Genomic DNA, 23,883 nt, shown 5'->3' with positions numbered 1-23,883 from the left:
GGCCGTGATCATGTGACTGCTGCTTAATTAGAAGATCAGGTCGATCTGGTCGAAGCCCTTTAACTTTTGTTCTTTTTTTGTCCGATCGCCTTGCGAAGGGGTATTTTAGAAAAGAAATTACAAACATGTAAAAACAATACTGATTCGCTAAGAACAAAAGTGGGAGGGTTCGGCGCGCACATGGATGTTATTCTGCAGTACATGGGCTGACAACGTGTTTAACAAAATAAATAGATTTGATATTAAAGCTTGTTCTCACTGTGCGCATCTACAGCCCGTACTATTTGCTCTAGGTGGCGCTGTTACTGTTCTTGCACAAAACATATCTAGAATTTGTTTTTGTATTTAATAAAGGAAGGGGTGTGCCTTGACGGTCTATTTTTGTTTACCTGTTTACCAGTGTTCACAAGTTTATATGTTCACAATTTACATTCAGAACAAATGAAAAGAAATTTAATTATTTGATCTTTTTTCACTTTACTGAACCGAAAATGTTGCAATGTTTTGTGTATCGTGACAGACATGCGTTATCAGGCTCATCATCACATATATTATCCTCAGGTGATGTAATGACATGGCCCCGCCCACTTATGGTGACATATTTATTTACACAATCAGCATCTACACACAAACAAACACGTCTTCTGTCCAGAGTTCCCGTTTACGTCACAGTGTTTTCTTTTAAACTTTACATTTTTACTTCAGTTTTTAAAGTTTCAGCAGCTCAGAGACCGACTGGAGTGTGAGTGTGTTGCCATGGCAACTGATGATGTCATCGTGGTTTATGCTCATATTTTTATCACCGTCCGAATACTGAGAAAAGAAACAGAAAAACAATAAATACAGATGAATTAATAATAAATGAATGTTTGTTCAGGTAGGAAGTGGGATTATGGTCATGTGACCCACAGACCTTTTCCCATTGGCCATCAGCTCGAAGGCGTGGTTAATCTCCTCCAGAGGGTGTGTGTGTGTCACAAACTCGTCCAGTAAGATCCGTCGGCTCATGTAGTCGTCCACCAGTTTGGGTAAACCAGTCGCACTCTTCCACCCTGATCAGAGAGCAGCGTTTTGATATAAATGATGAATTGACGGATTTTACAGCCGACGCTCTGATCAGAGACAGACGTTATAAACCGCTCGTCTCTTACCACCAAAGTAAGTTCCTTTAAGTGTCCGTCCCATCAGGACGTCGATGGGTGCGAGGGACAGGCTGTCTGTCTCATTCCATCCCACAATCACACAGGTTCCCCAGCCAACTCTGCAGCTCTCAAACACTGCCCTCTAGTGGAGACCAAACACACTGATTAACCTGAGCAGAGAGAAAAACAAACAGAACAGAAGAAGCAACGCACCATGAGCGTGACGTTCCCCACACACTCGAAGCTGTAGTCCACTCCTCCCCCCGTCATCTCCACCAGAACCTCCTGAATGGGTTTGTTCTGATCGTTCGGGTTCACGAACTCAGAGACGCCGAACTTCTTCCCGATTTCACCTTTCTCTGCGTTGACGTCGACGCCGATGATCCTGGAGGCTCCGGCGGCTTTACAGCCCATCACCGCGGCCAGACCCACGGCTCCCAACCCGAACACGGCACACACGGAACCACGCTCCACCTGCACACACCAGGAGGGACAACGACAGGGAGGAGGAGAGGATGGAAAAGTAAAAGAAAAAGGCAAGAAGTAGAGGGGAGCAATGGCTACATTGGTCGATCTTGTTTAAACACACACACACACACACACACACACACACTTTAGCTATGTTTACTGCTGCTCCGTATCCCGTAGCCACTCCACAGCCCAGGAGACAGACTTTATCCAGCGGTGCGTCTCGATCGATCTTAGCCACGTTGTATTCAGGAACGACTGTGTATTCACAGAACGAGCTCACTCCTAAAAATTGATACACCTGCTGCCCCCTACAGGTGATACGACTCGTACACACCCTAACACACCCTGCTGGGTCTTCGCCCTGAGAGAGACAGAGAGAATTTCTGCAACATTTTTATAGACATCATCGCTACACAAAGCTGAGCAAGAGAGTAAAGAGGAGACATCAAACACATTCATTAATGAGTAATATTAAATATTAACACATACTGTATGGTAATAAGACTACACACATTCTCTGCAAGAAGCTTCTCTGCTTGAGGAGACGTTACTGAGTGTCAGAAGCTTCAAATTACTTTCCTGCATCAAGCAAAGACAATAACTAAAGAGATAAAAGTGAAGTGACTGGAATCGGGTAAAGAGGCGTCAAAAAGACTTTGGAGTGATGGAGAAAGGTCATGTGACCTGATGAGTCCAGACTGATCCTATCCCAGAGTGATGGGCGTGTCAGGGTGGGAAGGGAAGGACATGAAGCGCTGCTCCCATCATGCATAGTCTCCACTGTACAAGCCTCTGGAGACAGTGTTATGATCTGGGGTTGATCAGTTACTCAGGTCGAGACTCAGTAACGTTATGGGGCAATAAAATGAAGTCAGCTGACCACCTGAATGTACTGAATCACCAGGTCATCACATCTATGGAGGGTTTCTTCTTCACTGATGGAGCAGATATACTCCAGGACTCAGAGTGTGTGAGAGAGCGGCTCTGGGAGCACGAGGGATCATTTACACACTGGACTGGAACTGGACATCAGTTCTGGAGAACTCTGAGCAGACTGAGATAAATGTTGTGACGTTGCATGAGGGTGTTATAACAATGTCATGGAGTGTGTGTGCTGTAAATAAAGCGAACGGTGATGCAATGAAAGATTAGAGTGTGTGCATGGCATATAGTAGTGTGTTCAAGTAATAAAGTGTGTGTGTGTGTGTGTGTGTGTGTGTGTGTGTGAGGTTTAGATTAAATTTATACAGCTGTTTATGTGACCAAAATAAAGCAAACACACCAGTTCTTAAAGCAGAGGTTTGTCTTTGGGTTCAGACAGAACTCACACTCGGCGCACTGAGGCAGGAAGAGAGGGATCACATGATCACCTGGAGCGAAGAAGAAGAAGAAGATACAAGTCAGAACTTTGGAAGGGATGTCAGGACAGTCTTTACTTTAACACTGAGCGGCTGCAGGTTGTGGGGGCGGAGCTTTGTGTAAAGTGGGCGGGAATCAGAGGGTGGGCACGAGAAAAAAAAATTCAGATGATATTCAGTACAACATGTTCATTTTAACAGTGACGTGTGTGTGTGTGTGTGTGTGTGTGTGTGTGTGTGTGTGTGTGTGTACCAGGCTGTACGGTGGTCACGCCCGGGCCGACGCCCTCCACCACGCCCGCACCCTCATGTCCCAGAACGAGAGGAAAGGGACGAGTCTTCACTCCTTTCTCACAATCATACAGATACGTCCAGTCTGTGTGACACACACCGCTCGCTACTATCTGAAACACACACACACACACACACACACAATCAAAAGGTCAGGGCTGTAGAAGAGTTTCATTAAAGTGCTGAGCAGAAACACAGACCTTAATTCTGACTTCATGGTCTTTAGGCGGAGCGACGTCCACTTCCTCTACGGTGAGAGGTTTCCCAGGTTCCCACGCCACCGCCGCCTTACACCTGATCACCTACACACACACACACACACACACACACACTTAAAAATAACATTATTGATCCTAGATAGTTGTTGATTAGTTCTCTGTAACAGCGGCTCTGACAGTAGTTCAGGTGTTCATCAGGTGTGTGTGTGTGTGTGTGTGTGTGTGTGTGTGTGTTTTAGATCTGCAGGTGGACTCTGACCTTACACTCAGATCCCATCCTGATCCAAACAAGATCCTCTGTAACACCTCCTTCTCTTTATAAATAATCACACACACACACACACACACACACACACACACACACACACACAGTTCTTATGGAACATTCAGAGTAAAGCAAAAGTCCACACTAGTTAATTTCACTTCTATCATTATTAAACATTATTACTTTTACAGAGACAGCACACACAACATTACCTCTGCTGAAGTGTGTGTGTGTGTGTGTGTTTTGGGGTGTGTGAGACTTCTGTGCTTCTTCTGTGATTCTGTAAGTCATAAACCCAACACTGCCACCTGCTGCACACCAACCTGCATCAACTCAAATGTTTATTTCCTGCAGTATATCTGAAATACATCCAGGCATTTAAGGTAACAATAAAGTAAAATAAAATAAATTAATGAAAAAAAAAATCAGACAATTTTTCTTTGCTGCTGTTTTGTGACACCATTTTCTCATTTTTTCCTTCCTGTCTCGTTTTTTTATATATCTCTGTGATCTTATATTTAATTAAACCCTTTAGAGCAAAAATACAATTATAAATGACTAATAAAATTTCCTTGGATTTTTTTCAAATTTTCTTTTTTTTCTTTTTATATTTCTTTAAATAAATTAATTTATTAAAATAACACCACCAACTGAAACATTTTGCCTAAATTCTTCCCTTTTTTAAACAATAATGTAATAGAATTCACCTGAAGAAATATTTATAATAAAATTCCTGCACTAAAACATATGAATAGTGTTAAATGTGTTAATTGTGTGTTTGAATGAGGTTTAGTTATTAATACCTGATTAAGACTTTGCTGACTCTGCGTTAGTGGTATTGAGAGCGACACCTGGTCCAGGTCCAGACTGAGAGCGTTTCGTTCTTCTCTACAGATCAGCATGAGGACGTGTTTCACTCTGCGCGTGATTTACTCTTTACTTTAAACTCAACTATAATTCTGTTAGCAGTAAAGGAGGATCTCTTTCAGACCCCTGACTGTGTGTTACTCTTACACTCCATCATCACTTCTGGGAATAAAGACAGGAATTATCCAGTCTGGGAAGAAAGAAACTGATTACAGGCAGAATAACATCATTACAGTGTGTACACTTTATCATTAATCTCTGGGGTGTACTTGGGGTCAGGGGTAGCTCAGTGGTTAAGGCATTGGACTACGGTTCGGAAGATCCCAGGTTCAAACCCCACAACCACCAAGCTGCCACTGTTGGGCCCTTGAGCGCGGCCCTTAACCCTCAACTGCTCAGATGTGTAATGAGATAAAAATGTAAGTCGCTCTGGAGCGTCTGCCAAATGACTAAATGTAAATGTAAATGTACTTCCTGCAGGCCTGTGTACATTAAAAGGGATTATGAGCAAAAAAAAAATTTTTAATGTGTAAAGACGTACAATATGTGTGTGTGTGTGTGTGTGTGTGTAAAAGAGAGAGAGAGATCAGCAATATTTTTTAGCATTTTTTGAGCATTTTATTCCTATAAATCTAATAATAATCTGCTGATCTTTAATGTAATCAGTGATATTATTATTATTATTATTATTTAAGGTTGAAGCCCACGTCCATGTCTGTGTGTCTCTCTGTACAGCAGAACTCTCTGTCTAACTTATTAATACAAAGAAATCCCATTCTGTAAGGTTGAGTATCTTACGCCTTGTTTACACTAAGTTGTCCTTCTTTGGTGCTCAGACAAATACACTCCCTGTTCGGTAATCGGAGAGTGAATCACAGATGAGAAATGGAAAAAGTAGATCAAAGGATAAAGATGAAGTTTTGTCTTAAAACCACTCCAGCGTGTTAAAATTCACTTATACCACTTCAGCGCTGTTATTTCAGCCAAAGTGAAAATATGAACTAATCCCAGTAAAAATATTCACTTTATCTTTTCTAATTAATATCTATTGGTGCAGGTGTGTGTTTACATTGAGACAGTAGCGCATTAGTAGATTATTTTACAGTAGATTATTAAATCCCACACATAACTGTTCATAACATCACTTTTACTCCACATTTAGATTCACTGATGGTGCAGATTAAACTTCAGGCAAAAGTTTAAAGACTGGAGAAGTTTCAATAAATTCTGTCCAGACAGTTTTGTGTGATGCATACGCAGTATCAGTACGCAGTATGCTCTCAAAAACTTGTGGTTTATAATCTGGTTCATAAATGTTAATAACTTTCCTTCTACTCAACGATTTAATTGAATTTATGGCTCAGATTCCACTTCAGGCTGATACATAATGAACTGTAAAAGTGTAAACGTTTAATTAAATTCTGTCCACAAGTTTTGTGTGATGCTGTGACAAACTGAAATGTTTCTCCTCCTCTCTTGTTTGAAACATAAAGATATCATTATATATATATCTTCTGACCGACGCACAGACAAAACCTTTCTTTTATTTATATTAATTTAAAATTTTTTAAAATCAGTCAGTTTCTGCTGTAGCAGCTAAAAACATTTATTAATTCCTGATTCTAGGTTTATTCTATAAGGTTTATAGATTATTGGATGAGGGGTTGGTGAGAACTAAAAATCAGGGTTTTGAAATACAACACTTTATCACAGTGAGAGAGTTCTCCCAGCAGGTGGCGCTGTAATACCTTAAAGTTTGTGAACTGTTCAGCGTGAATTATTTCAGGGTGATTTTCTGTCTGTGGAGTCGGACACGGGGTGGTGTTCCTCCGGGACTCGATCCCATCCCATCCGATCAGTGTTTATTATCGGATCAGACATCCAGTGCAGTGCGGGTTATCATCGGACTCTTCATCATCGGACTCTTTATTATCGGACTCTTCTGGTTCTCAGCGGATGAAGATGAAGCTCAGGGAGCCCGAGTGTGTTTTATTTCTCATCCTGCAGATGGTTTATTCACGGACCTCACGCGCGTCATGCCCTCGGCGCAGTTGTCGGGTTTTGATGCGACATTAAGGATTCGTGATTTTTCTCCCTCACACTCGGCGCTTTCATCATAAACATCACTCAGGAAATTAACCCTGTTTATTCTTCACGAGCTCCAGCTGTCCATGCGGAGATGACCTTACAGATGGAGGAACATCTGCTCCGTCCTGCTCGGAGCGCACACCACACACTCGTCCATCTGACCTGCCTGTCCTGTAGGAGGGTCTTCAGATCCTGCTGGAGATTCTCCAGGAACAGGAGAGCTTTACTCCTCGCCTTCGCCTGCTTGCTCTACCTCTTCTGCGTAGAGTTGTGGATCAGCCCTGGAGAGCATGACCGAAACCTGACCAAAAGCAGAAGATGGATTTTGGAAAAGATTCCAGGATCTCCTTCTCCAACACACTCCAACGTGGTCTACATCACCCTGAAATCCAAAAGATACAAACCTGCCATCCTGAGAGCAACGGTGCGCTCCAAACCACGCAGGAAGAAGGTGAAGAACCAAGTGAAGAACCAACGCCAAGATACAACCCACCACCACCACCACGGAGAAGAAACGCTGAGACATGCAGAATCTAGAGACCTGTGGAGGCTGGTCCTCCATTCATTCTCTAAACCAGGTCAGCTCATTTATAATGATGTTGCTGATGATGATGATGGAAACTCCATCCGGATCTACAGCCAAAAGTCTCCACCGTGGTTCAGCCAAGCTGATATAGAAACCATGCGCTTCCTGTCCAAGTGCAAAATCAGACATGTGGAAGTTCTCGAACCGGAGAACTATCCTCCCATGCTCCTGTTTAAGAGCGTGAGTGGGTTTGATCAGAACCTGGGCCATGCAGGAGGGTGTGATGGACAGTGTGGGGTCATTAAGAGAGCTGAGGACATGAGTGAAGTCTTTGCTTTCCACCTGGACCGAGTCCTAGGCCTCAATCGGAGTTTAGTGTCCATCAGCAGGAGGTTCCATGCTCTGGGTACGTCACATTGAAACTCATCATGTCTAACCTGCGTTATTTCATTTCTATGTTTCAGTGTGATATTTTACAGTTTTTCAGCACAAATGCTAACTTTAAATATGTTTAGAATCATTAATACTTTATTATTTATATCATATCATACAGTGACATCTCCTCGATCAGCTTTCTGGGGTTTGAGGTCTTGTGTCTTGGGGGTTGTGTGATGCTAAACTGGAAGCTTCTGTATAAGCCTCCAATATGTGTTAGCTTCATTAGCTAAAGCCCCAGATTAATGACTGTGTATTTCTTGTTCAGCATTTGCAAAGAATATGTCAAAATATAAAACATCATGCTGTTGTAGGAAAATATTCCTTAATGTGGTCATGTAATAAAGTCTAAAAATGTCACTGTTAATTCCCTAAAAAGCATTTTTTTTTCTAATAGCATGTCTCTAATATGTTGAGTGCTGACATTTTTCAATCTAAGATGAAAAAGAAACCTTTTTTTGCCTATTGTTCATATAAACTCTTAAAAAATGATGATAATGTCTTAAAAGTAATAACAGAAAAATGCCAGATTGTCAAATTATTCAGAAACTGCAGAGAAATGTAAACTCCTCCGTCCTGAGGATGTGGGAGTTACTTTAAGTTACAGCTTTATCTCTGACTGTTACACAGCACTGACACTGGAGACTCCTTCCATAAATGCTACATAATTAAATATTTTTGTATAAAATATCGATTGTTATGATCCGTTCAGTGTGTGTGCTTTACACTACACTGTGTATGAACTGTTGCTATAGAAACGGTAACTTATTAGAGGAAGTGCATTATTATAAATCTGTACTAAACAGAATCCAGAATTCACCAGCACTGTTCTGTAACACATATTAAATCATCATGGGTGGTACCATGGCAACGAGTCTCCAGTGGTTCAAATCCCTTCAAATATTATAGATAGATAGATGGTGAGTGAATAAATGATCTTGATGATAGATGTTGTTGTTGAATGTTGTATCATCGCTACACGGTGCTGTTTCAGATGGTCAGCTGGGTCTGGTGACCTTGTATGACCCGTCTGTTGTTCCGGTACCCGAGTCGAGATCAGGTTCTGTGAGGTGGAGCTGGTATCAGACGTCGTTACAGTACCGGTGCTGGCAGCGCGGAGTCCCGAGACCCGAGTGGAGCTGCAGCAGCCTCCATCATCACGAGTGGAGCAAAGTGGCGCTGTTCGACTTTCTGCTGCAGGTATGAGCAGTCACTTGTTTTTTTTTTTGTTTTTTTTCGAGGGCTAACGATATGTCTAAAATATCATTTTACTAAGAGTGGAACAAGTCTCGAGATGTTTAGCTGGTTTGTGGTTCCTTTGTTGAGAACCCTGGAAGGTTTTATGTAGGTTTTATGTATTTTCATGTCCTAAAGGTTTCCAAGCAGAATGATTCTGTAAGACTAAGAATTATCACATGTGTTTTCAACCAGTATTGAGCAACAACGAGTAATAATTTGGAGTGAACAGTTTATACTGTCGCAGATTCTCCAGTGACGGGCATGTCGCAAAAGTTTCCGCTCCTCCTATCTCTAAAACCGAAACTGACGAGCTCATCTGGCATCACGGCCTCCCCATCAGCAGGAATGTGAAGGGTGGGGCGGCTAAACATGACACGGCTGGTACTGCATTATGGCTGAAGTCCTTTGAATGTTCTTTTTTTTTATGAAAAGAGGAAAGAAGATTGGTTCAGGAGAATTCAGAAAAGAGCCGGGCGAGAAATGGCGTCCTGCGAGTGCCATGGTGTGTTCCATTTCAGCCTCAACCCGAGTGTTCTAAACGGTTGAGCAGTTATTCGTGCATCAGCCACTGATGGGCCGCGTTCGCGGGCCCGGCACTTTCGCTTTCAGTTATTTTCAGCCTCAGGAATGCGCCGGCCATGTCTGCTGTCGACGAATGGCTGTTATGCCTTAAATGCCGACCTGCCGCTCAAACTACCGCACTGTGATAACCATGTGGGCTCACTGGCTCTTAACCCTGCTACCGCTAACATAGAACAGCGACCAGCCTTCTGGCCTTCAACGTGTATACACTGCTAAAGAGCTTGTGAGCGCCACCTCCTTTTCATCCCCATCTCATAGACCTGCCGTGGATTTGATGTCAGTCTGTCCAACTTCAGCCTGGCGCTGCTGCCAACCAGAGGTGATCGTCCCCTCGACAAAAAAAAAGTAAAATAAACAGTATAGTAAAAGTGTAAAGTATACGTGGTATACATATAAATATATGATATGCTCCAAAACATACAGTACTGAAACATGTACATCCTGGACGCGCATGTGTGTGTGTGTGTGTCGACAGGGCATAGATCCAGACACACGTGTTCCCATAGTGTAAAGGAAGTTGTGTTGTGCAGTCGTTGTTGTTAATGAGTCTCTCGATGGAGGAAAATTAATTCATAGTTGTGTATTATTTCCGCTCATACGGAACCGTTCGTGAACGGGGAACGAGTTTAAAAACGGTGGCAGAACGATTCCTTCCCGTCCCCGTCCCGTTCCCCCAATCTTACACCCCCTGATGCCTTGTGGGGAACGGTAAAGGAGAGGAGAGTGTTCAACTGTGAAGAACCGCCAAGAACCGTTCCTGCATCACACCAGCAGGTCATGTGTTTTTGCAGGAGTCTGCAGTGACCTGGGGAATCTGGGATGAGAATCTGTAACATCTACAGCGAGGCGCTGCACACACACACACACACACACACACACACACACACACACACATTACACATACTGCGGTAAATCAACACGCTAATAGTGTGTACATTAGTTCCTTTCTTTTGCAGAAATATCACCAAATCTGTCTCACCTGGTAAAACACGCCAGCTCTACTGACTTGGGTAGTGTTGGTCTGACTGAGGCCGGACACACACACACACACACACACACACACACACACACTGCCAGCTGACGTCCACACGCTGTTAAACATGCTGCGTCCCTCTGTGTGTCCTCAGATGTTCCATTAGGTTTGACGAGTTTTTACACGCAATAGCTGAAAAACGTTTGTTGTGAAATACAGACACGCTTTAGACCGTTTAGCTTTAGGCATTTTCATTTCAGAGCGTTTAGCTTAGCGTGCTAATGCTACCTGCTGCCGTCAGAGCGAGGGTAATTACTGCATTCACGCGCAGCATTCACATGGATGCTTTCGTTTCCAGAGTTGTGATTTTAATCGGATTGTGGAAACAACATGGACACTCGCGTTACTGCAGGGATTAGTTTGATTTTTATTATTAGAGCTTTCCGTCTTGCGTACGCGTCCATTTTCTCAGTCAGGAAATGATTTTCCGCCTGCGGTGATGATGAGGGTGATGATGCTTCTTACGTTCATTCAGAGAACCAGAACACAAATATTAATACCGAAGTGAGGTTCTGCTCTGTCTGCTCTGATTCAGGTCCAGTCCCAGTACATACCGGTTCTGATGGTACTGGTGCCATATTGGCACCGGGTCTGGTACCCGACCCTCCTGCTGTCCATCTTCTCAGCCTGTCTCTGCCTCTGGCCTCCAGCTTCATGCCACCGTGTCGGCCGGCTGGAATCAGCATCAGTTTATAATCTTGCTATTTTTATGTTTGTTTAGTTAAATGTCTAGAATTAGGCTACATAATCTTATATTTGGTTTGCTATAAACATATACAGTATTTGCTTCTGTTAAACATTTCTAGATAAATCTGACTGGATTTAAGATGTTTCCTTTTGCACAGTTTAATTTTTGTCAGTGTAAAGAGTTCTAGACTGGTTCGTTCAGGGGTTTTGGATAAGTGTGGGTTCTAAACTCTAAAAATTTGTGACTGGGAAACACACACACACACACACACACACACACAGGCCGTTATATAGCGTATTAACCTTAATGGTTCCACCAGAGAGAGAAGGGAAGGTAACAGCACCGATACTCGACTATATTTAGTGTTTTATTTAGATTTTCTATAACAAGACACTTTCTTGCTTCCAGAATCACCAGCGGCTCGACAGGAACTGCTGTGGTTTCAGGCCACGCCCACAGGACAGCTGTGTCCGGCTCGGATATCACGGACACTGCGCTAATGCGGAAAATCTGGAGCTTTCTCACATCGTCCATCGCAAGACTGACCCGAGACGCCTCGTCTACATCAACAACAACGCCTTCTTCGACCGCGGAGAAGAAAACCTGGACTTTAAACTGCTCGAGGGAATTAAAGAGTGAGTTCTAGTAGTTTTGTATTAAACTCAAGTCTAAATAAAAAAATGGGAGGGGCTTAGTATTTTAATGAGCACACTTGATTGACAGCTGTCTGTCTGAGACTGCACACAGTTACAGTGAGGTTTATCCTGTAGCCGTGTTAGCTTTCACTTGTTCATTAAGTGACTGATTCAAAGAGAGGGAAATGTTTATATAAAAGCTGTGTGGGCGGGGCCAGCGACATTAGCTTCTGTAGTAATGAGGGAGAAGTTATGCAAAGTATATCTAAGATTAGCTCCACCCACTTTAAGTTTAATTATGCAATTATTCAGACTGTACAATGTGTGTGTGTGTGTGTGTGTGTGTATCAGGCTCCCTGACGCAGCTGTGAGTGTGTTGCGTTCTCAGCGTCTCAGACAGAACCTCCTACAGTCCCTGTTTGTGGATGAACAGTTCTGGGAGAATCAGGGAGGACGCCGCGGCATCGATAAGCTCATCGACGTCATCGAGAGCCGCGCGAGAGTCCTACTGCGCTACATCAACGCTCACGGCATCAACATCGTCGCCATGAACACGTAAACACCCGCGGGAAACGTTATAATTAATAACTAATTTATTAATCTTTTGAATTCATGCCCAAAGTTCATAATATGATGTCATTCATTACATACAGACGTAAACATCGATTACATCATCATTATCTTTGATTCGTGTTCCTTTCTAAAAGAGTGTTTTTCTCCAAAAATAAAAATCCGCTGTCTCTTTAGGCTGAAAGTTTGTGACGTGTTTGTTTTTCAGGTGCATGCGATAAATATGGAGTTAGGATTTAAACCTAAAGTGGGCGTGGCCTAAACCAGTAGAGTCCCCACGAACCCTAAAAAAACTCCCCAGACGTAGAAACACCATCAGCCTCAGGACCACACGGCAACCCGATACACACCTGTAGTCTCAGGTGTAGGAATCTACAGCTACTCCCAAACACACACTGTGAGAAACCGCTGCAGCATGGGGGCGCTATACAAACCAGAATTAGATACACAGAGATGGACAGATAGAGAGAGGGATGGATAGAGAGATAAATAGAGCTATGGATTTATGGATGGAAGAATAGATAGAGAAATGGATGGATGGATGGGTGCACAGACAAGAGAAAGACAGGCAGGGATAAATAGAAGACAAATAGATGAATGGACCAATAGAGAGATGAGTAAATGAATGGAGGAAATATGGATTGATGGATAGAGCTATGGATAGATGGATGGATAGAGAGAGAGAGATAAATGGATGCATGGCTGGATGATAAAGGTAAGAATGGATGGATGGACAGACAGATGAAAGAATAGAGAGTAAGAGATGAATGCATGGATAGGAACATGGATGGATGGATGAATGGACAAAAAAGAGCGATGAAGTGATAAAAAAATGGATAGATTTGCTAGCGATGGATTCATAGATTGATGGAAGGTTGCATAAAGTGACGGATGAATGTTTGCCAGAACTATAGGAGCAGAAGGATAGGACTGAGACACTCCTAGATTTTCAGGATGTGAGAAACTGTTTGTTTATAAAAGTGTAAAGTGTGAGGCTTCTTGCACGACTGTTTCCTCTCGCACTGCTGCTCACACGCCGCTAATAAACAGAAAAACACAGGACGGCACATTCAACCCAGAACTCTTGTTATTCTTTCACATATTCCCTCTCGCTGTTCTTCTACATTCAGCCGTGTTGGACCCAGCAGAGGAGTGTCGCATCTGTCACTCGCATGTGGGGTTAACCTCTGACCCTGAGACACACACACACACACACGATGTTAAAGGTGAGTTACTGTAGAGAAGAGCGAGATAAGGAGCTTTAAATTTGCTCCATCAAAATTGTGTTGCCAGATTAATGGATATTAAACCTATAGATAGACTGTACAGGTACCGTATCATATTCTACAGGAGGAGAGAGGGAGAGTTTAAGATTCTCCAATCTAACTCTCAGAGCTGACAGCTGTGCAAATCCCCAAATATTTCTGCATCTTTCTCTCTCTCTCTCACACACACACACACACACACAAAGAAAAGAGAGCAAGACCTGGCTGTAAGCCTGCAGTCCTGAGTGCTGTTTTCACATGCAGATTTTGTTTTCCTCTACAGGAAAACCCCATGAGAAACACACACACACACACACACACACTAGATGTTTTGAGGCTTTACGTGTCTCCTTCAGTGAAGAAAAACTCCTTCTAAAGATTTTAATCAGAAAATCGTCGCTTGTGGTCGTCACTGTTTTCATTCCTTCCATTTTTGACTCATAAAGCAGCTCCACACAGTGTGTGTGTGTGTGTGTGAGAGAGAGAGAGAGAGAGAGAGAGAGTGTGTGTGTGTGTGTATAAATCCTCGTTGTGGCACAGAGAAGGAATGCATGCACATTTCTAATCTGAAGATCTACACTAATTGTATACACACACACACACACACACACACTTGCCGTACACAGGAAATATAATAATAATTAAATGTATTTAAGTAAAATAACCTTTTTTCATTTAATTAATTTGAATTCTACATTTTTCTTCCTCAGCATCAGACAGGAGGGGGTGTGGTCTACCATGTGTGGGCGGAGCTTGTATATGAGAAATATATACACACAATATTTATTAAATCTGCAAAATTATCAAAACCCTTTATTTTACATTATTACATTATAATCTGGATTAAAAAACTATATATTACTGTATATAACTACACACTGGGTGTAAATCTCAAAATGTCACCATCCTACTCCTGAAATCATCACACACACACACACACACACACACTTCAGAAGGGCAGTAGAGAGACATCATATGACTTAATGAGGGGTTCAGCCTACTGCAACCAAGTTCACTTGGGGTCGTGTGTGTGTGTGTGTGTGTGTGAGAGAGAGAGAGTGGACAGAAGGAAAAACCAGGTCATGCTTAGTTATGAAGTGGAGCAATTATGCTGAGACGCTGCACTTCATAAAGACTCTTCTGTTAAACAAAGAGAGGAAGAGTGTGTGTGTGTGTGAGAGAGAGAGAGAGAGAGAAATGAAATATGGAATGAGAAGAGGAGAGAAGAGAAACTAACATAGAAGCTAAATAATAAAAATGAAATGAGAGATTATAATTAGCAGAGTGAGAGAGAGAGAGAAATCTAATGGAGAGAGAAATTAAGCGAGGGAGAGAGAGATAGAGGGATAAAAGGAGACTCTTCTAACCGACTTCTTGTGTGCAGTAACTTACTTCTCCCTCTGTATGTGTGTGTGTGTGTGTGTATTACCACCCATTTCTCTTCCCCTCCCTCACTTAATTCATCCAAACATTTCTCTCTTCTTCTTTCTCTACCTGTTTTTACCCATTTTTCTCCAACTGTTGTCGTCTCATTCAACGTGAGAGAGGGCGTGGCAAAATGAGAGATGGGCGGGGCAAAGTAAGGGGGCGGGGCAATGTGAAAGCATGGTAGGGTGGTACAGGAAAAGTGCACACATCATCACTCATTACACACACATCACACACTCATCACACAAATACAATTCATACACACTCGCACACACTCATTACACACACCACATACTTATTGCACACTTATCACACACTCATTAAACACTCATCACACACTCATCACACACACCACATACTCATCACACACTCATCACACACACCACATACTCCTCACACACTCACTATACAGTCATTACACACTCATCACACACATCACATACTTATTGCACACTTATCACACATCACACAAATCACACACTCATTACACACTCATCACACATCACACACTCATCACACACACCACATACTCCTTACACACTCACTATACAGTCATTACACACTCATCACACACATCACATACTTATTGCACACTTATCACACATCACACAATCATCACACACTCATTACACACTCATCACACATCACACACTCATTACACACACGTCACACACTCATCACACACATCACATAATTATTGCACACTCATCACACATCATCCACTCATCACACAAATCACACACTCATTACACACTCGTCACACATCACACACTCATCACACACATCACATACTTATTGCACACTCATCACACACTTATCACACACATCACACACTCATTACACACTTGTCAAACACAACACACTAATTACACATCACCAGTGTTGGGGGACTTCTTCTTCTTTGTCTTTCGGCTGTTCCCTTTCAGGGGTCGCTACAGCGAGTGATCTGCCTCCATCTAACCCTATCCTCTGCATCCTCTTCTCTCACACCAACTAACTTCATGTCCTCTCTCACTGCATCCATAAATCTCCTCTTTGGTCTTCCTCTAGACCTCCTGCCTGGCAGTTCCAACCTCAGCATCCTTCTACCGATATATTCAAAATCTCTCCTCTGAACATGCCCAAACCACCTCAATCTGGCCTCTCTGACTTTATCTCCAAAACACGGGGGACGTTATGTTTAAAATTAACTAATTACATTACAAAAGGACTGTCATTAAAATCAGTAACCAGTTACAATACAATGTCACTTTCTGATAAAATTAAACTAGTTAGAGAACTTTTGCATACTTTTCACCTACGCAGTTTCGCACGGTGGCCGTATGTTCAGTTCATCATACGTTTCCATCTTTCTGCACGTCGGTCCTCGCAGACCTTGCAGAACTTTGCGGAACGTCGGGCGGTCACTCGTGGCGGCTCACAGTGCCTAACACCGCTTCTCATCGCGAGTCAAACATTGCTAAAATTGGTGCAAGCGTTGATGAAAAAGGGGTATTATTGGGGGCAGGTTATTGGGGGCAGGGCTTGTAGGATAACTGTCTGGCTCATTGATTACATAAATTGTCTGAATAATGGATTTCATTTAAAAGAAATAACTAAATAACTGAGAACTTAAATGGCGACCTAACGCATTAGATTACTCGATACATCAAAAAAGTAATCCGAGTACTCTAACCCATTACTTTGTAACGCGTTATACCAAACACAGCACATCACACACTCATTACACACTCATTGCACATCACACACTCATCATACACATCACATACTTATTACACACTCATCAAACACTCATTACACACTCATTACACACACTTATCACATTTACATTTTGACGTTCACATTACTGGATAGATACTTACACTGGGTTACTAGGTTACTAACTAAGTGCCATCAGTCACACAACTTTAAAGAGGTTTTTTTTTTTTTGGTGGGGGTATTGAGGAAACAGATGCGTCTTGAGTCATCGTTTAAAGATCGTCTAAGACTATTCTGTACGGACATCTGAAGAAAGTTTGTTCCACCACCTAGGGGCCAGAACAGAAAAGAGTCTGGATAAATGCCATCCCCGATCCCATGGTGGGACGATGCGAGCTGTGCTGGAGGATCGGAGGAAACGTGGTGCAGTGCGTGGTGTGATTAGAGCAGAGAGGTAAGTGGGTGCTGGGCCATTTTTAGCTTTGTAGGCAAGCAACAGAGTTTTGAATTAGATGCGGGCAGCTACAGGAAGCCAGTGCAAGGAGCGACCAGTGGGGTGGTTAGGGAGAACTTAGGAAGGCTGAAAACAAGATGTGCTGTTGCATTCTGGATCAGTTGCAGAGGACAAATTGTGGATAGACCTGCCAGGAGTGAGTTGCAGTAGTCCAATCAACAAGGGACTGAATAAGCACCTGAGTAGCCTGTGAAGAAAGAAATGGGCAGATTCTTCTGATGTTGTAAAGAAGAAATCGAGTAAGGGTAGCGATGAGTGGGGAAAATAACAGATGATTATCCATATTTACCCCATAATTGCGGGCGGTGGCTAAAAGAGTGATTTGATTGTTGACCAGGGATATCACAAGGTCTAGAGTCACCACGGATGAACAGCAGTTGGTTTTACTCAGATTGAGCTTCAGCTGATGAGCTGCCATTCTGAGGGAGGAAAGAAGAGAATAAGTTGCATGTCATCTGCATAACAATGGTATGAAACCCCATGTGATGATATGACCTTACCAAGAGACACTCCATGTGATGATATGACCTTACCAAGAGACCGGGTATAGAGGGAGAACAGAAGAGGGCCAAGCACTGAGCCCTGTGGGACACCGGTAGAGAGTCTGCGTGGGGCAGTATTGGATCCCCTCCATGTCACCTCATATGACCTATCTTCTAGATAAAAAGCAAACCATTGCCATGCTGTTCCACAGTCCAAGGCTTGTCAGAATAGATAATAGAATCTTGTAGTTCACTGTGTCAAATGCAGCTGACAGGTCCAGGAGGATGAAGACAGATGATAGTTTAGCTGATCTAGCAGCATAGAGCTTCTCAGTAACTAACGTAAGGGTAGTCTCTGTGGAATGTGCTCATTACACACTCATTACACACTTATCAAACATCACCAGTGTTGGGTCTAACTTGGATTACTTTTTTGATGTAACGAATAATTTAATGCGTTAGGTCCGCTATTTAAGTACTCAGTTATTTAGTTATTTAAAAAAAAAATGTAATCCGTTATGCAGACATCAGTCATTTCCCAATCTGTTACTGTGTGTGTGTGTGTGTGAAAGTCGTCCTACAAGCCCTGACTTGTAGTGGGCCAAACTTCACTGAGTGATGATGGTAGAATAATTATAAAGGTCTTGACTAAAACAACATGCATGAGGAATCATAAAGGAGTTTTCATTTTCTACAATGGAAAAGTACTCGAACTAGTTACTTTAATCAGAAAGTAACGCTGTAATGTAACTGATTACTTTTTAATGTGAGTAATTTTGTAACGTAATTAGTTACTTTAAAAAGTAACGTCCCCCAACACTGCACATCACACACACATCAAACATTCATTACACAATCATTACAACACACATCACACACTCATTGCACTTCACAGTTAGTGCAAAATGACTATTAATAAATCTACTGTATAAAAACTGTCTTTCTGCTGCTCCTGTAGAGATTCCTAATAAGTTTATAATATATTCAAATGAAACTAAAGGAGAAATAATAACTGTATAATGATAACTAATAAGTATATAATATCAAAGTAAACTTAAACCTGAAATATTAAAGTTTGTGATTTCATGAAATGTAAAAAAAATCACTTTTCACCTTTTAGCTCCACCTCGGCCCCGCCCCTATCTGAGGCTGGTTGAGACATTGTGTGCTGAGACAGCTTTATAGGACAGTAATACCGGGGCTAAACTCCTGCGTCACACCCCGTTAGAGGTCACCAGGGTCAGACTGGGGTTATGTAAGGTCATGACCTCAAAGGGCCAGAAACGCATGACATCAGGGGAGAAATCTCTGCTCTTTCCAGATCAATCATCAGCTCTTGCCATGTTCTAACACAAACCCGAGCCTTTGCTTTTACACGTCTGGTAATGTTCTTAAAGGAAATGATGTCGCAGTGACAGGAAGACAAACAAGCAGGGAAAGCTCGGACAGGAAGGAGAAGAACGGCTGAGGGAAACGACACACCATTCCTTCCATCCAGAGTCATCTGGAGATGTCTGAGTGCAGGACTAAAACACACACACACACACACACACACACACACATTAGCCCGGTGCAATCCATATTCCAGGAAAAGAAGTGCGCTCATTTCTGGCCTTGTCACGCTGCTGCATTAAAATATTTGTCCTTCGGGATTAATAAATCAGTGTCATGGACTGTACAAATCTCATGCGTCCTGTGTGTGTGTGTGTGTGTGTGTGTGTGTGAGCACTAAGCAGCCACTCTGAGTTGGTGAAAGTGCCAAATGTTCCACATGTTTTAAGATCATGTGTGAAATAAAACCTCAGCATTAAACCATCATTCATTCAAAAATCTCCACAGCGTCTCTCCGTCTTAATAATGAGAGCTTTGTGAAGCCATGGGGCTCACACACACACACACACACACACCGGCCTACAGTTTAGCCTGGTGTATACCATCACACACTCATCTCAAGTGTGAGCTGAAGGGAAAAGTAACGCAGATTAACATGTTTAATAATGATCAGTCTGATAGTTTATAGATTTGTATAGGTTTGTTTGTTCTTTCTTATTTGTTAGCCACATTAGCATCAGACACCTCAGTCTGTCATGTGTGTGACCGGCTACCTTTGGAATACTTGTACTGATCATTATCAGTTCACATTTTCAATCACTTTAATAACAATCAGATCAAATATTTCACACGTGTTAATAATTCTTCCGTTTAAGCACGCGCTCTGTAGCGGTAATAACGGTCACATCGCCATCTTGTGGCCAAATCAAAGTCCTACATGCAGAAGGCTGTTTCTAAGGGATTATTTGCATTTATTGAATTTAATAAACTCATTGGTGTTAGTACACGTCCCTGACGGTTAAAGAGTTTGTACAAATAGTTAAAATGTTAAATCTAATATTAATCTGTTAATCTTTATTCTAATCAGTGATATTATTATTATTATTATGATTATTATTTGAGGTTGAAGCCCACGTCCATGTCTGTGTGTCTCTCTGTACAGCAGAACTCTCTGTCTAACTTATTAATACAAAGAAATCCCATTCTGTAAGGTTGAGTATCTTACGCCTTGTTTACACTAAGTTGTCCCTCTTTGGTGCTCAGACAAATACACTCCCTGTTCGGTAATCGGAGAGTGAATCACAGATGAGAAATGGAAAAAGTAGATAAAAGGATAAAGATGAAGTTTTGTCTTAAAACCACTCCAGCGTGTTAAAATTCACTTATACCACTTCAGCGCTGTTATTTCAGCCAAAGTGAAAATATGAACTAATCCCAGTAAAAATATTCACTTTATCTTTTCTAATTAATATCTATTGGTGCAGGTGTTTGTTTACATTGAGACAGTAGCGCATTAGTAGATTATTTTACAGTAGATTATTAAATCCCACACATAACTGTTCATAACATCACTTTTACTCCACATTTAGATTCACTGATGGTGCAGATTAAACTTCAGGTAGAGATCTAAGGACTGCAGGAGATTCAGTAAAGTCTAGACAGACAGTTTTGTGTGATGACGTGACAGAATCTGACTGGACAGACATACAGACAGACAGACTGGTTTCTGGTCCTCCAGTGTGTGAAACGTAAATACCGTAATTTCCGGACTATAACCCGCACCTGGCTATAAGCCGCACCTAGTACATATTTTAAAGGAAAAACCATTTTGTACATACATAAACCGCACCTGACTATAAGCCGCATGTGCCCACATTGAAACATGGGATATTTACAAAGAAAGACGTTACACAAAAAGAGTTTTCAATGTTTTAATAACATAACTTAGCTTTTCTAAGCTACTTTTTACATTGCTCCAGTTCTTCCCGCTGCCGTTTTCAGCGTCTCACCATCGACTTATCTATGCGAAATTTACGTGCTGCAGCTCTGTTTCCTTCTTTATCGGCCAACTCGATTACTTTTACCTTGAAAGCTGCGTCATATGCTTTTCTTTTTGCATTTTCCATGATGAGGTTAGGCTTATGCTAATTTTATTCATGTACAAAGCGCGCAAAGTTACCGTACGTTAAATTTCTTCTTCTATGGCGTTTATTAGCGGTTGTGACTTGCGTCTTCCTCGACAACACATGTCTCACTCTTACCTTTTCTGCTCGAGCGCCCCTGGCGGCCGTTAGAAAAAATGCATACATTAGCTGCATCTCTACATAAGCCGCAGGGTTGAAATTGTGTAACAAAAGTCGCGGCTTATAGTCCGGAAAGTACGGTATATCATTAAAAGAGTGGATTCTGACCCAATGTACAGACTAAACCTTTCCTTTAATTTGTATAGAATCCACTTAAACTTTTAACACAACTTTACTTCCTAATATGCAAATCGATCCGATGAATATGCAGATTAGTCTCTGACGTCACCAGGAGGACCCCCCATGCTCCTTTTCCTCCCACAAGATCCCTTGAAAGTGAGCCGAGCGAGAGAGACTGTGCATGCGCCGCGCTCTCACCTGCGACAATGGCGTTCTCAAAGCCCCAGGTGTCTCATGTATCAACGCTGCGTACGCACAAAAACTTACGCCAGTTTTCACACTCCCGGTCGGATTTACTAACAGTAAAATTAACGTGAGAATGTGCGTTCTCCCACACCAACTTCATGTCTGGCGTATGTGTATTTCTTGTGTGTGTTTGTTTTATTTCCGTTGGCGACTCCTAGAGGCAATTATGTTAGATTGCACACTACAAAGTATCGCACCAACACATGTGAAAAACATTGCTATTAATTTATAATTGATAAAATGGGTTAATTGACACAATATTTTTCTACCAATTATGTGACTTAGAACATATAAAAGCATTTGCAAATGTATACAACCCTTAGTCTATGGCAATGGCAGTGTTGGCTTTATTAGAGGACATTGTCAGTGGCCGAATCTGAAGGGAACGCGTTTTTAGGGATCACAGTGATTTTCTGGCCCACGATGATGACTGGCTTATTAGCCATTTCAGATTTCCAAGAGCTATCCTCTTGGAGCTCTGTGCTGAGTTGGGTCCAAATTTGGAAAGAGAGACAGCGAGGAGCCACGCATTACCCGTTCCCTTACAGGTGCTGACAATGCTTGGTTTCCTGGCAACTGATCCTTTCCAAAGGGAACTGGCAGACCGCTCGGGGTTAAGCCAGTCGTCTTTGAGCCGTGCAATGGCAGCTATATGGGACGGGATCATCCGCATGTCTAGCAGTTATATAAGGTTTCCATACCATGCAGTTGACCAGCCAAACTTTAAAGTGCAGTTTGCAGCGATCGCCGTTTTTTCTAATGTAATCGGAGCGAACGCCTGCATGCACACTGCTATAAAGGCGCCATCTGAAGACGAATTTGCATATGTGAATCGGAAACATTTCCATTCAACAAATGTGCAAATAATATGTGATGATCAAATGCGCCTAACAAATATTGTGGCAAGGTGGCCTGGGTTAACCCATGATTCATTCATCCTTACAAACAGCATGGTTGGGATAAGACTCCAAGGTGGCAGGGTTCGCGATGGGTGGCTTCTTGGTGAGTGATGTATTTAAAGATATTATTCCAGCTAAATTTTTTTATTTTGTTATTAATTCTGGAGGACAAACTTACAAATTACACAGTTTTTCTCCGGTTTACCTCCGATAGGAGCACCTCCAAGTCACATTCTGTGAAGTTTCTCTTCTTGCTTGCTTTTGCTATTTCGTTTGGTTTTGCCAAAGTGGAGTCATTACCATATTTATACGGGGAGGAGGCAGGGAGGGGTTTTGCGCTCGTGCACGTGCCCTCAATTTCACGTTAATTTGGATGTACAAAGAGAATATGTGTGGGATTCCGCGTATGCAGTGTTTCATACATTTTTTTACTGCGTACGCACATTTACAGCTTTGTCCGTACGCAATGTTTTAGTATGAATTCAACGCAAGTCTTTGTACATGAGGCCCCTGGTGTTTATGACCAGCGGTAAGAGCGCGCTGTGTACCGGAAGTGACAGCACCAGGGCGGAGAGCAGGTCCAGCAGGCTCAGGGTCAGGGTGTACATCTCTACAGGAACAACAGAATCCCGCTGTAACACCTCGATACGGCTTTAGAAATTGAGTTACACCGCCCTCTCTGTCCGGCTGCAGTCACATGACCTCTCCTCTTCATGACGCGTTCCAAATCGCTCTTTACTCCACTCAGTAGTGTGCTGAAACAGCGCCCTCTACAGGCTCACATCCGCCAAGGGAAGGCAACTTCAGGACTAATCTATTTTGAAATGCAGGCCAACAAGGGAAAAAAACTATTTTTAAATAAATCTGCCAGCAAAACGGATATAAAAATAATTACTGATTTATTTAGATTTAGCTACGTTTTCCTAAAAATAAATGTATCACAAGATACTAGATATCTAGAGAATGTTGTCACTGGTTTCTTCCGGGTTTATTCACGTGGAGGTGATGTCAGTCTCCTTCTTCTTCGGCTTGTATAGAGTTGGCAATCGCAAATGCCTGTCACTGTGACGCCACACCACAAGAGGCCGCTCCTACACTAGTTGATTGACACTGGTGTTTTAGCAAAGACCCGCCCCGAGTGAGAAGAAGCTGTCGGCTATTGTTTTTCGCCGCTGGAGCAAAATGGCG

The 23,883-nt window shown here is 42.3% G+C and overlaps 1 protein-coding gene and 1 pseudogene across 1 annotated transcript; one reads left to right on the top strand and one right to left on the bottom strand.

Moving 5' to 3' along the window:
• Window positions 1–510: 510 nt before the first annotated feature.
• Window positions 511–3,984, bottom strand: LOC128531959 (alcohol dehydrogenase class-3-like; annotated as a pseudogene).
• Window positions 3,985–6,409: 2,425 nt separating this feature from the next.
• Window positions 6,410–12,515, top strand: gask1b (golgi associated kinase 1B). Its single transcript, XM_053506149.1, has 4 exons — window positions 6,410–7,632; window positions 8,656–8,861; window positions 11,612–11,838; window positions 12,190–12,515. The coding sequence occupies exons 1-4, from the start codon at window positions 6,792–6,794 to the stop codon at window positions 12,395–12,397; spliced, it is 1,482 nt and encodes a 493-aa protein (XP_053362124.1). The 5' UTR covers window positions 6,410–6,791; the 3' UTR covers window positions 12,398–12,515.
• The last annotated feature ends 11,368 nt before the right edge of the window (window positions 12,516–23,883 follow it).

This window comes from Clarias gariepinus, chromosome 10, assembly GCF_024256425.1.
Source record: "Clarias gariepinus isolate MV-2021 ecotype Netherlands chromosome 10, CGAR_prim_01v2, whole genome shotgun sequence".
In the NCBI taxonomy this organism is placed as follows: domain Eukaryota; kingdom Metazoa; phylum Chordata; class Actinopteri; order Siluriformes; family Clariidae; genus Clarias; species Clarias gariepinus.
The sequence above is the reverse complement of the archived record's forward strand: the minus strand, read 5'-3'. Positions and strand labels throughout refer to the sequence as shown.

What these genes read in the sequence shown, in the direction of transcription:
- gask1b (XM_053506149.1), top strand. Translation starts at nt 6,792, where the DNA reads ATGACCTTACAGATGGAGGAACATCTGCTCCGTCCTGCTCGGAGCGCA. An exon ending in TGTTCGACTTTCTGCTGCAG is followed by an intron (nt 8,862 to 11,611) that starts GTATGAGCAGTC and finishes TCTTGCTTCCAG; the next exon opens with AATCACCAGCGGCTCGACAG. An exon ending in CTGCTCGAGGGAATTAAAGA is followed by an intron (nt 11,839 to 12,189) that starts GTGAGTTCTAGT and finishes TGTGTGTATCAG; the next exon opens with GCTCCCTGACGCAGCTGTGA.